This window comes from Salvelinus alpinus, chromosome 15 (assembly GCF_045679555.1).
Source record: "Salvelinus alpinus chromosome 15, SLU_Salpinus.1, whole genome shotgun sequence".
Classification (NCBI taxonomy): domain Eukaryota; kingdom Metazoa; phylum Chordata; class Actinopteri; order Salmoniformes; family Salmonidae; genus Salvelinus; species Salvelinus alpinus.
In genome coordinates this window covers 22,626,344-22,640,585 of record NC_092100.1, presented here as the reverse complement: position 1 = coordinate 22,640,585, position 14,242 = coordinate 22,626,344, and the positions used below count along the sequence as shown (strand labels likewise).

At 40.9% G+C, this 14,242-nt stretch overlaps 1 protein-coding gene across 8 annotated transcripts; it reads right to left on the bottom strand.

The window, feature by feature from the left end:
• Positions 1 to 310: 310 nt before the first annotated feature.
• On the bottom strand, positions 311 to 13,764 carry LOC139539742 (basigin-like). Of its 8 annotated transcripts, XM_071342975.1 has the most exons (10): positions 11,863 to 11,974; positions 11,232 to 11,330; positions 7,700 to 7,919; positions 3,660 to 3,828; positions 3,337 to 3,425; positions 3,015 to 3,151; positions 2,446 to 2,719; positions 1,107 to 1,131; positions 921 to 994; positions 311 to 770 (listed from the first exon to the last, which is right to left on the bottom strand). In XM_071342975.1, exons 3-9 carry the CDS (start codon positions 7,761 to 7,763, stop codon positions 934 to 936), a joined length of 819 nt encoding a protein of 272 aa, XP_071199076.1. In that variant the 5' UTR covers positions 7,764 to 7,919; positions 11,232 to 11,330; positions 11,863 to 11,974; the 3' UTR covers positions 311 to 770; positions 921 to 933. The 8 variants fall into 8 exon arrangements, with proteins under 8 accessions (XP_071199076.1, XP_071199080.1, XP_071199077.1 ...); XM_071342979.1 differs by lacking the exons at positions 7,700 to 7,919; positions 11,863 to 11,974 and adding an exon at positions 13,434 to 13,764; XM_071342976.1 differs by lacking the exons at positions 11,232 to 11,330; positions 11,863 to 11,974 and adding an exon at positions 13,434 to 13,762.
• Positions 13,765 to 14,242: the final 478 nt, after the last annotated feature.

The window sequence follows — 14,242 nt, the reverse complement described above, 5'->3', positions numbered from 1 at the left end:
CGGAGGCTGCTGAGGGGAGAGGACAGCTCATAATAATGGCTGGAACGGAGTGATTGGAATTGCATCAAACATGCAACACATGCAATACCATTCCACTAATTACGCTCTAGCCATTACCACAAGCCTATCCTCCCCAATTAAGGTGCCACCAACCTCCTGTGGTACAAACCAATTGCCTAAGACCATCCAGGGTACTTTGGAAAATATCTTTATAGCTTTACTTGTGGAATGGCCTTTAGCATTATGTGGCCTTGTGGAAATATGAAACATTTACATCTTATTCGACAGTTAACACAATAGACCACATCTCTTAAAATCAAATAACTTTATTAAGATTCTGCAATTTGGTACAGTTGACAGTGTTAAATATACTTGCTTGCTTATTACTTCTAGGCAAAATAATTTACACACACACATATATGTACATATGTATGTGTGTATATATACACACACATACATATACACACACACAGTGGAGGAAGTCATAAGAACAAACAGAAAAAACAACAATCATTCTCATGTAAACGTTGGATTTCACTTATAGAACGGCAATAAAAACCATGCCATTTTTATCCCATGGCCTTAAGCTGAAACATGTTCCCTGGCAGCACAATATGGAGAGAAATATTAGAAAATCTAAAGGAAATTCAGTCAATTTCTCAAGACAATAACACTGAAAAGTTGTTTAAAAATCACAGGGTGCACTATATTACGTAACACTCAACAACCCAATGCCCCTCATAGATCCTGGAAGGTCATCATCAGGATATCTGTCAGGAGACAAAGATAGGATTGACAATTAGATTGATGAGAGCTAACCTCTACAGGAGTTTTACTGCTTTGATTTTGCAATCAGAATAAATTCATTTGAAATGGGCTCATCCTGTCGAGTGGATTGATTCAAAAGCTGTCATACGCACCTCTCATCTTCTCTCAGTTGGAGTTCCTTTGCCTGACGTCCTTGTTCTTGTAGTCTGTGTTAGCATTACTCTTCCTGAAAGACATTTTCCACTCCGAACATTATAGCACATTCAGAAAATAACAATTTCCTTGGGTGATAAATTAAATATATATTTTTTATATGTCAGTGTGAAATGTGTACTTACAGGGGAGCAGATCCTGAGTCATCATCTATACAGCAACACAGGGACAAGAGAAAAGATGAAGAGCAGTCAATAGCTGAATTTGTTTGAGACAGTCTGGGTATGAGAAATATTCTCCCAATGAGAGCAAGGCATGAAAAAGGTATGCTTTCAACAGACAATGAAAGAAAGGGTGACAAAGTTCTAAGCATTTCTTTAAGTAGGCCTTTCAAGTGAATGCAACAACTCAATGGAAAAAAACAAGCGCCTACTGCCATAGATCTACAATAATCAAATAAACTTCATCCCAATCAAATTTAAAAAAGATAAAACAGCAAGAGGTATGACAAATCTACCTTCATTGTATCCTAACTCTGATACCATATTGTTTATCAAGAACAATCTGTTCTGAACATTGCTCAAAATCATGCAGGAAACAATATGTTTTAGTGATGTCAACACATAAAATGGTTATAGACAAAAGCATACGGGCATACTGCAGATCAAACGGGACTCTCAGGAAAGAGTAGGTACCCTCAGGCAACGAATGAGATCAATGATGACATGATATCCCTATTATAAATAGCTGAAATTACTCATCATGCATGGAGATCAAGATGCAGATGCATGCAAGACCAAATATTAAAAAGGTATACACAGCAATATGACATAAGTAGCCAGGCTGCTTTCTGCTTACTGACCAATATTTGTTGTTGATGAATGTAAGCAGGAAGTTGCTGCCCTGTGTATGATGTCATACTTCTGTGTGTACCATTAAAACTTCAATTCCTTTGCAGTCGGAAAATGTCATTCAAATTTAGCCCAGGTTGGTCCAATGTAGGAAAGCAAGGCCAGTGAAAGAATTCCTTATTAGATACATTCTTGTACAAATGGCGACTATGAAAGCAGTGGATTCAGACTCCCATAGCTTCTCAGTTACTGTCATCTCAGGTCAACCACTTCAATCTGACATGTGGTTTTGATCACGTACCAAAATGCAAAAGCAGCAGCGAACAGAGAAAAAAAACCTGTTCTAATAGAAAACCAATTGGTTTAGATCGAATGGAACTACTAAAATCAAGACCTTATCAATAATAGTAAACCTCCTGTATCCAAACCATTACGAAAATGCTAACTATAGAGATATCATTAAAATGGCAGGAAATGAATGCACAGAAATCTTTGTAGAATGATAGTGCATCTGCAACTAAGAGACTGATCTGCCACTCGGTGGCAGCAGACACTCACAGTCAAATCATATGGACTTGACCAGGTATGCTACTTTAGCCCTTCAGAAAACATAGATGAATGGCAAAACAAGAGTACTTCCTTTCTGCCTTTCTCTGTGGGTGTGTCGACTTACCGTCGTTGATCTCATCAGGCTTTCTCCTCTTCTCATAGATGAAGATGATGCTGACCAGGATGATGACCTCGGCCACTATGCCCAGGAAGGGCCAGAGGGCGGCCAGCCGGCTGCGGACGCGCAGGTGGACCTTGTCGGAGGTCGAGCCGACCTCACTCGTGCCGTAGCAAATGTAGTCGCCTATGTCCATGGCGATGTCCAAGTCGTCAATGGTCAGGGTGGTCCTGTTGGGGGTGCTCTTGATCTCATACCTGTCGGTACCATTGGTGATGGCCTGAGAATGCCAGACAGGGAGTAAAGTCATTCAACACCAATTTCCAGATTTCAATATTTTTCTATTTTCTAGGGCAGACCCCTTTGGCAAGTACTAGTACGTGTGGAATTACTGTGGCTTCAATCAAGATACTGATTTAAGTCAATGATTACTAAAATTGGAAAATAACTGCAGCATGGTTGAAACTGAGTTCAATCACTCAGTTTAGTCCAGCAGCAGGGTTTATTCCAGCTCAGTGAAACCAATTTTGTTAAGACTAATGTGTATCAATGATGTAAAGTTTGCTAAAGCATACCGTCTTATCTTCTCCCTCCAGTTTGTACCACTTCCAGTCAGTGGGCAGTGGGTATCCATAACTAACACACACCAGCACACCCTTGTCCTTCTCATTACCATGCTCAGAGCGTTTGTATGCAGAGACATGGGGAGCAGCTAGTGACAAACACAGGGAGGCAGGTATTTATGGGATGATATGCACTATTTATCCAAAACACCAGCATCTGCAGTTTTCTAAACCAATTGGTTATATAGGCCTATTGCAGCCTTCAGATACTCAAAGTGCGCTAAAATTAACTGGCAGAGCATGTCAGTAGAAGAAACTTAAAAGGATTACTTACTTTTGACTTCAATGGTTGTCTTCACCTCGGGCTCAGAAAGGAAGACGCACTCATACAATCCACCGGAATGGGAATCGATTTTAGCCAAGCTAATGGAAAAAACAAAAACTAAAGGTAACCCCTAAAGATGGGAAACATAGACATACTACAACAGACTTCGCTCAAACAATGGCTTCTAACACATCCCAGTCATGAAGTCACTTTGCAAAAGATGCTGCACCAACAGGCTGAGCTTCAGTGGCAGGTAAATCGAGTCACGTCCATCTGGTGGATCAAACATGCAGATAAAACATGCCGATGCACTCTGCCTTCTTGGAACTTACGTGTGCTCGGTGTAGAGAGTTGGCGAGTTATGCTTGGATGACTCGATCACTTTGCCGTTCCTCATCCAGTAGTGGCCTTTGACTGCAGACGGGGGGTCGGTCAGTTTGCATGAGAGGATGGCAGAGGTCTGGTTGTATACCTCCACAGGGTGAGCTTCAATTAAGGGATCTGTAGACACACACAAAGTGAATATATTAAAAAGCCATCCTTTGATATAAACACATCTATTAGGCCTATACACTGACCATTACAGTTTACCATAGTACTATGAGGAAAGGCCAAGTGTAACTAATTATTGTATGTCTTTTCTAGTACAGGACATTGCTAAAATAGTTGAGGGTAACTAAAAAGGCACTGTGGTTATTTCGGCTAGCGGAATTTATAGGGTTTACTGGACAAATGGCAATCTATTGGAGATTGTCTTGATACCAACATGTGGAGAGGAGACACTGTTCAGGGCTCGACATTGCTTTACTATCCTTTAGCCTCAACTTCATAAAGAAAACTGATAAGGTCTAACCTAGCTGATCAAATGGTTTTACTTTCATCAACTATCACATTTCAAGCCAAAATCAACACAATATAAAATGGCAGCGCAGAGCATTCCAATCACACATGGGAAGACACCTAAATGGAGAGCTCGGTCTGAACCAAGAGTTCAAGATAGGAGAGAAGAGGAGTTAGACTGGGAATTTAATCTAGGAGGAGACCATGCTTGTAAATCAACACAAGCAGAAGAAGCAACCAGCAAGGTGAGGTATGGCAGGTTGGTGTTCCACTGACAGGGAAGAGGAACAAATAAGAGGATATTTTGGTTTGGTTTAGGGTAGTGAAATTAAGAACTTGTGTCAAATAATACTGGACCACAAGGCAGAAAGATGGCCTATGGCTGAGAAGCATTACAAAGCTGGGTTGGGGTCTTCTGTAGATAATTTAGTAATCCTAAAAAGCCTAAACAGGTCTAAAGAGTAAACACAGGACAGTGCCAATGTTTGTATCAATTATTACACATTCTAATCCTTGGACAGAACAGCAAAATAGAGAATGAAAGCCAACAAGAATCTAAACACACCATAAACTAACCCCTTAAAAAAAAAAAAGTATGATGCAGCCATTTGCAGTTTTCAGACCTTCTAACCAGTATTATCCATATGAAATATATTTTGTTAATTCATTCATTTAAACAATTCCCTAAGCTTTGACATTGGCCTAGGAAAGAGGCATCAGATTGAGGGTAGTGCTACGGCAGGTAGGACGCGTCTAAGGAGAGAGGCTCGGCCACACATGACAGGAGCTCAGTGAGGGGAGTAGTGGGAGTCTGGGCGAGACAGGGCAGGAGAGGGTGTGGGACAGGAGCTGGACCACTTTCTGTCCTCTCTACAGGGAGACGCTGCCTGGCTGTACACAGGGCCTCCCACCACCAGCACTCACTCACATTCAAACACTATAACGTTAGCCTGTGAGCGGATTCACTTGACTTTGGGTGCCTTCTTCAGCTCGTTGCGGTCAGGATCGTTGGAAGCGCGGGACTCTTACGTGCCAGTCATTGAGCGTGAGGTTTAAGAGGTGAATGGAGCTGGAGGGAGGTGGCGTTGAGGCCAACACGGTCCTCCCGCACCCCATCAAACAGCTGGGTCATGGTCTCGTGCTCCTCTCCCTCTATGAACCACCACTGCACCTCGGGGATGGTGTTCCCTGTCACCTCAGAGCAGCGCTGCACTGTCCTCTATCAGCGTCATCTGGAACAGGGACGACTTGATAAAGCCGCTGAACAGGCCATTAAGGGGGAGGGGTGGATTGATTTGAGTATTATATTGATGGATTGGTGTGAGCACATCAGTCAATTCAACGAGATGATAGTAAGGCAGAAAGAAAGAAACAGAAGAGGTTAATAGGACACGTGAATAAGAGAATGAAGAGTTTGAGTATCATCATATTAACCAAATGATTTCATGCCAAATTGATGCAAACAAATTGGTGCACACATTTTGAGAGAAACTTTTTGTGCTTCGAAACATTTCTGGAATCTTTTATTTCAGCACATGAAATATGGGACCCACACTTTACATGTTGCGTTTATATTTTTGTTAAGTGTATAACTGAAATTTCTATGTGAATTTGGTCGGGTTGCCCAAAACATTACATATGCCGCTTTAACAGAACATGCAACTCCTGTAATGAAGCAGCCAATAAAACGTAATTTTCAAACACTTGCCAAAATGCGATTAGCAAGAAAACACCATTCTAAACAGAGCACCTGATGCGAGCGGTATATGACAGAGAGGAAAATCTCAGGGGAAACTAAAGACAACAACTAGGATGGGTTGCTAATATGAATAGTGTTGTGCCTTTGGCTTCTGGACAATGAAAGAAAGTTGATATGAAAACCAATAGAACAGGAGAGAAATGGCATATGAGGAAGTCTTTCATAGGCAGTGCGTGTGGAAAAAGGCCTAGCTGATTATTGAGTTGCGGCTGTCAGTGAAAAAGCATCTATAATGTGTGAAGATAATGAGCCTCGAATATATATATTTTTTTAAATGAGACAAGAAGGGAAGGGATGTGTTGTGAAGATAGCCTATAGGCACATCTCTCTCCAGAATGCAAGCGCTCAGCTCTCCAGAATGCAACCGGTCTGCTCATGAAAGCGTTTGTAGTGTCCGAACAAACTATGTCTACTCTATGGAAACGTGAGACTCACACGAACATGTCGGTGATTTTGCTCTACGTCCCCCACAAGCGTCACGCGACTCGTCTGTAGTCGGTTTAGACTCATTGTGTTAAGGTCATTTAATTTTCTTGCAGTCTCTGCTAAAAACAAGCTTGCAAACACAAGGGTTCTTGCTTGTTTGAAACGTTTTATATAATACATGTAAATACATTGGTATTGTAACCATATAAATATAATATTTGTTGTGAATTTAATTGTGATATGTGGTATTTGTATTTACTAGGGATCCCCATCTTCCTGGGGTCCAAACACATTAAAGCAATTACATTACAATTACATTACATATAAAACCAAATATAAAACAGTACATCATAACATCATTACACCACTATGTTGTACCACATTTAAATAATTGTGTTATTTATCTCCATTGAAAGGTTGACATATGGTAGTAAAACATAATCTTACTTTTTTCATCCTCTAAACTGGACATCTATGACACATAACCTCTAATGACTCAAGTAGGCAAAATGGTCAACACCGGTTTAAAAGATCGCAGCTAACAAGCACAGGCATAGCTTTGACTCTCAAATATGAAAGATTACAGCCTTGTTAGACAACTGGTTAGTCTGCTCATTTAAAAACTCAACAAAACATTGGCTGGTTTATGAAGAACTAAACAAAGGCAACTCCATTGGCTGGTGGGGGTCATGGTGGGGGATCTGGTCAAAAACTTGCAAGCTAGCTGGTAAATACTAGTAGTAACTAAATATTGACACTTGCCCTTTTAAAACGAGACCTACACGTCACTGATTTTAGTTCTGACAAACAGACATTTAATAATAGTTAACAGTTAGCTACTTGCAAAATTAAACAACTTTAGCCAACTATTTCAGCTAGCTAGCGTTACCTACAAGTCACTGATTTTTAGCTATCACTAACGTTACATGTGTTTATATTCACTAGCTACTTTGTATAACTAATATAGCATGAATATTGATGCAAAGCATCACATCTTTGTCAGAACCATATCCTATTTACATAGTTAACGTTGCCAGGCTAAAACAAGTAAAATGATCCATCAATCATGTTCTGTGCTGTTAGGATTTGTGTACGCAAATACCTTATAGTGCCTGGAACGTTGTGACCACCCTCTTACTCTTATGCTTCCTAGCTAACGTTAGCTACTTTGCTTTTTTTCGACATTTACCGTTAAAGCGATGGATTTTTTTTTTTAGGTTGACTGTTTGGAAAACACATGGCGTTGAACTGTAACGTTAAATCAACAATTAAAAACCGCTAATGTTAGCCAGTTCGCACTCTATACAGTAACGTTAACTGTTACCTAGCTAACGTTAAATAGCTTACCTGTCTGGGCATTGGCTCGGTTCAAGCACAATAGGAGGGCACTTAAACCCCACAGCACTTTCATTTTTTTTGTCTGTCACAGATATATACTGTCAATTACACTATTTTTCAAATATTTGATCTTATCTCGACTCTCTTGCTACACCATCGACGAGTTAGTCGTCGTCGTCCTCTAGTTGTTCCTCGCGTCGTGAACAAGCAAGTCCTTGCACGTCACGCCCTGTGCGGAAAAGAAAAAAATATATATATATATAAAAACAAAAAGCCTCAGTTCGACGTGAACAGGCAAAAGCAGAAAGGGGGATACCTAGTCAATTGTACAACTGAATGCCTTTAACTGAAATTGTGTCTTCCGTATTAACCCAACCCCTCTGAACACGGGCGGACTGAAACAATAATTCAGGCCGGGAATTTGACTACATCCCAGGCCACCCTGTTCACGCAAACCACCAGACCGCTAATTTTGTAGGCTAACCCTATGTGTTGATGTAACGGGTACCAAACTAGTTATAAATTTGGGAAGAAAGTTATCCACATTACAAAATACAAACATTTCGAACTGACAAAAAAAAGTAGCCTATATGAACACTGAGTTTAAGTTATGCTATGGGTGCACCCTCAAAAACTCACTAGGAATACACCAATCATAACACATACAAATGTACAAGGCTAGACACAAAACAATTAGCCTACACTTTTTAAAAAGATAATGAGATATACAGAGTTAGCTCAAATGTTCAAATTATTATCTTTATATTCAAGCATCAAGCATATCAAAAGTATTTAAAAAAACTTCACGCACACACATTCACTGAACTTGAACATAAGCTACAACAATGTAAGTAAGTATAATACAAAAGTCAAAAAGCACTTCTCTTCAAAAGAATGTAGATTACAATGTTCACTCGCTGGTGTCCATAAAGCAAACAGCACAAAAATAAACACATCTATACACTGAGTCAATGAAATTGAACATTGGCTACATAACTGCAAGTATAATACGAAAGTCCAAAAAACATGCCTTTGTACAAAAGCTTTAACTCACAGCAAATTGTATTTTAGCCTGTTAAGGAAGAGTCATACTGGTTACTCTGAAGTAGCTATGCTAAATAATTACCACTAGTAAACCAGTAGGCGGTGCAGTAACTCACTGCTCTCTGCCATCTTGTCAATGACGTCATCTTTGTCAAGTCCAATAAGAATCTCCTTCTCTGTTCCTTTCAAAAGTAACACTTCAAGGTTCTCTTGAGTGAGGGAGGTTCTTAGGCGGTTCTTCACGAATTTCAGGGTGGAGAAGGTCCTCTTCACAAGCCACCTGAGTGATGGATAGGGTGAGGAGGAACTTGTACTTCTCCAATGCTGGCTGTTTCAGTCTTTCCCACTGTTGCGCAAGGCTGATCAGTTCAGTTCAGCCTGCTAGTAGCATGTTCATCAAATTCCAGTAAGCATTTGCTGAGCTCCTTCATGGCTGTCTTTGGAATGCCCTTTTCTCTGATGTCAGGAAAATGCTTCGGATTCATGCAGGAGACATCTGCACACAGCACTGCATTTGCTGCATAACGGTGGTGAATACTTTCAACAACAGTGTCCAGTACCACATTGTGGATCTTGATTTTGTAATCCATGTCTGCATTAGCAATGGGCTCGTCTTCTGCCAACTCACCTGGTTCTCTTTTTTTCTCTCTCTCTTCTCAGGGAGAGCAGTCTGAGCTTCGGCATCACAGTCCTGCTGCTCCTCCAGAATGCCATTGGCCCACTCAACAAAGTAATCTGCTGCCCTCTTCACACTCTCAAAGTCTCGGACACACTTTCTCAGGTTATCCTCCATTCCCGTCACCAAGTGCTGTGCTGTTACGATATCCATGCCACTTGTTTGCAAGTATTTAGAGAGAGAGGGGACGTCTGCTCAAAAATCCTGAGAAAAACCTCATCTGTAAGTATGGTTTCATACTTTAGGAGAGCATCCTTGTACCCTTGGGCCTTGCTTCGGATGGCAGGTTTTATGGTCACATCCTTTTAAATTCTTTCCATAGTGATGACCACATCTGTGTAAAGTGTACGGTCAGGCTTTGCAAAGCTTCCAAATACTTTCCTCAAGGCCTCGTCTTTGGCCCAACAATGTGTTTCACCAATTACATCAAGCCGTCTGTGTCTCCTGTCCTCACTGGTGTCCTCCCATAGCTTCATGCGCTTGTAGGAATCTCGAACGAACACTGCAATGTCATTCAGTAGTGAGAAAAGGAATTCACTTGCCACAACAAACCCAGTGGTGTCAGTTAGCACAAGGTTGAGGACATGTGAGTAACACCATATGTGTACTTGGTTAGGAGACTCTCCTGTGAGCAATGCAGAGAAGCCCCTGTATTGTCCCTGCATATTAGCTGCTCCGTCTGTTGCGTTACCAACACACTGTTTGATATCTGTGTCCATCTTCTGAAGGGTCTGTTTCACAAGGTCCACAAAGTACTGTCCAGTCGATAACTCTCTCGTGGACAACATCAGTGACATAATCGCAGAACTACTGCACACTGGTCTTTGGATCTTAAATCCTATGTTGTGTCCATTTGTATTGAACATCCCTGCCTTTCTCACTTCAACAGCAATTGTCTGCTGAATCAACATTCTGATGACTTCAATTACTTTATATGCTGTTGTTTTGGACATCATAGTTACCAAGGACCCTCTTCCTTTACTTCCCATCTGCTTCTTGCTCTTCTCAATGCATTCACTAACAGACATCATATTTGCTTAGCAACAATATAAGCTCAAGAAACTTGCCACGATTGACGGCTATGTTTTCCAAGTTATATGCAGCTTCGTGTCTGTGTCCTCTGTACCTAAGCCCACATTTACCAATAACTTTAACTACATCAATCACACGTTCCATGACCTGCCTCCTCTTTCTGACCTGGTCTCATTGAACTGACATTTACTTATCACTCAGAAGGGTACGGATGTCTGCTTTGCTGGCTCTAAGGAAAAAGGCTTCTGTACTTTCTCTATGGGTCTTGCTTCTCTCATGTTCCTGTACTCTCTGATGGGCATGTTTCCAGGCCTGCATGCCTCCTTTGACAAATGCACTATCACTGGCTGACGGTTTTGCGAATGCAAGACATACTGAGCAGAACAAGGAGTGAGTTACTTCATTGTATGTCAGCCATTTTCTGTTTGTGCCATCTTTGGAGTGGAATACATTGGGAATGACTCTGAGGGGTTTGTTTTGGGTGGTACTGAAAAAATAAGTCAAACTCTTTGGACTGAGGATGGGAAAAATAATCAAATGGGTTTTCAGTGCTTTCCCTGTCCCTTTCTATTTTCCCTGTACTGGCCACTGAACCTCTCTCTCGCTCTCTGCAGATCTGGTTGCTCTGCAGAATGAGATTAACATTGTAAATAACTTACAATCGATGACTGCACAAGTAATACAAGTTTATGCCCCCCGATTACAGTGCTACTGATAATCTCATAAATAAAGCACATATTAATCTAAAATCATAGCCTACATGTTTAGGTTTGTGCTCTGAAGTTGTACCTGAAGGTTCCTGCTCTGAGTCTGAATCTGAACTGACCACCATCTCCAGTTCTGCAGGAGCACCTGAAGCTCTAGCGCTGCTGCTGCTTCCTTCTCCACCTTTGCAAAGAAAATACTATTATCATACATCACTATCATTAGTGTACCAGTAGGCTACATTAATACAGCTCTGGAAAAAATTAAGAGTGGTCTCTTAATTTGGAGTGGTCTCTTAATTTCCCCCCAGAGCTGTATATTATTGTAGTAACTTGTAATGCTGGTACTAATGGCGCTAATGATCTTTGTCATTGCCTGTGTGTCACACAGGCTACTGTGTTACGTTCATGGATGTATTATGGTTATGTTACTGTAGCCTGTTTCGCTGTACAGCGAATGTGTATTTTCCCTAGCTTATGTGGCATGAGTCATGACCGAATGCTAGCAAGTTCATAGTCTAGGTTTACTACTTTTTACTAGTTGAAACATATTGCGTTCAATGTCATATTATGATCGCTATGTTGCACTCATTGCTATGATATAATCCCTCCACGAACACCTAAGACGTGCAAACTGTTTAGCCTACTGGCCGTTGTGTCACTTTTATTAGCCATGCTGGGTGTCGTGTGTGTTTTAGCTAGTGTTTTTGACTGACCTGGTCCCTTACTGACGAACATGTCGCTTATTTAGCTGCGTCTGTGGCAAGGGCCTTTCTCTTTTTTATTCTCTCCCCCTCTGCTCCACCTTTCCTTTTCTGAACGTCCATTTCGCTGTGCGACTTGTCTAAAATGTTATCAGTAGAGAAGCAGGTGGACGGTTGCTATGTGCGTCACGGAGAGAGCTGATGTCATTTTTGGCGCGGGGACACTGCAGCGAGAGAGTGAGAGTCGCGCTTGATGCGTGGATTCTCTATCAACTCATTCCTGCTTGCTATATTATCGCTGGTCAAGTTGACTATTCACCGCAGGCCAAAACGACCCTCAGGCCACCTGAAAATGTCCCGGTGCTCCCTGACGGCCAGTCCGCCACTGCCTCTGAATCAGAGAGGTATGGGGGGGCTGCCTTAATCGACATACACGTCTTCAGCGCCCAGGGAACAGTGGGTTAACTGCCTTCCTCAGGCGCAGAACAACAGTTTCGTTCAGAAACATCTATTTTCCATAAAAATATATAGGCAGATGAGGGCTTATCAAAAGCAATCACTTTTGCATGTAAAAACAAACATATTACTCCACGAGACAACAATTCAATACAGTTCCAAATTGTAGGCAGTGTTGTCACCTTAAATAAAACAAAGCCTTGTTGCATAATGGTATTAACTATTGTTTTAAAAGGAATGTAATTGACAATCCTTGTCTCCCATACTATCCTATTTAGAACAGTGACATCTAATTTGCTACCCTAAAGACAAATTGTAAACTCACCAGAGGGTAATACAATGAACTCATTAATGATCAACAACACTGGAAACTATACACCTACATTTGGCAAGGTGTTTGAATACGGGAGAATAATTGTTGTGCAGTTTATTTTTTTTACTTGAGGTTAACCAAAGGGCATGTCTTGGAAAAAACATTCAACTACAAATCCAAAGCTTGCAGCATGTTAGGGTCAAATACACATTGATTTGTAATTGATAAGCGTCACCAGCTGCGCCTACTTTTGATCAATCCAACGGTGGTACTTCATTTTTTTGTGAGGAGCAACCTACAAAAGAATGAACGAGGTCACATAATTCCATAAGTAATTTTCAGCTAATCTATTTTAATGTATAAAGGTCTGAATAATTGGGCTGGGTATAAAACACAGGATCGGTACATTTGCAAGAGTAAGTACAAGATCAGCAGTGGTGTAAAGTAATTAAGTAAAAATACTTTAATTAAAGTACTACTTAAAACTTCTCACGAGTCACCAACCCTGATCCGGTAGCACCCCCCAACTCACCCCACTGATTAGCACAGCTAGCATAGCGTCACAAGTAACTTGTAGCATCTAAATATCATTAAATCACAAGTCCAAGACACCAGATGAAAGATACAGGTCTTGTGAATAAAGCCACCATTTCAGATTTTTAAAATGTTTTACAGGGAAGACAGAATATGTAAATCTATTAGCTAACCACGTTAGCGGAGGACACGATATTTTTACCAGGCAGATTCGGCTAGGCGCCCACGTCCAGTTCACATGCACAACAGATATGATATAAAATCGTAAATTGGGTCTTACTATGGCTGATCTTTCATCAGAATGTTGATCAAAGTGTCCTTTGTCAAGATGAGTCGTTGGTTCCGTTCAGAATTCTTCCTTGCCCACTCCATTTAGCACAGGTACCGGTCGAGTGGCACGAATTTCTCAAACGTAAATACAATCCGACAACGGTACACCGAAAAACTCCCGGAAAAATTCAAATAATCTGATTAAACTATATTGAAAAAACATACATTACGATGATATGGTCACATGTATCAAACAAAATTCGACACGGAGATAGTTTGCATACATAACGCCAGCAAAACAGTACACCAACGCAGCTCAAATTCGAGCCATTCACCAAAACGGAAGTTGTCGGTCACGCCAAAGAAATGGGTCCTATTTCACGTCAGTCCCAGATAAACAAAGAATTTCTCCTCTGACGTCCTCTTGACAACCAGAGGAAGGCGAATGAGGTGTGTTTCTGGTCATAGGGGGCACGACCATATATAGGCAGAGCTTTGAAGCCAGCATAACACATCTTGATTTTATGTTCTTGGTCATGGAAAGTGCTGTGGAATGACTTCTGTATCACTCAGAGACAAAATTGAAACCGTTTTAGAAACTAGGGATTGTTTTCTTTCCAATGGTATGATTTATATGCATATAGTAAGAGCAATAATTGAATAAGAGGCAGTTTAATCTGTAGAGCAAATTATGCTAATGCGAAAATATTACCCCCTGTATTCTCAAGAGGTTTTAAGTAGTTTTTGGGGCCATCTGTACTTTACTATTCATATTTGACAACTTTTACTTCACAACATTCCTAAAGAAAATAATGTACT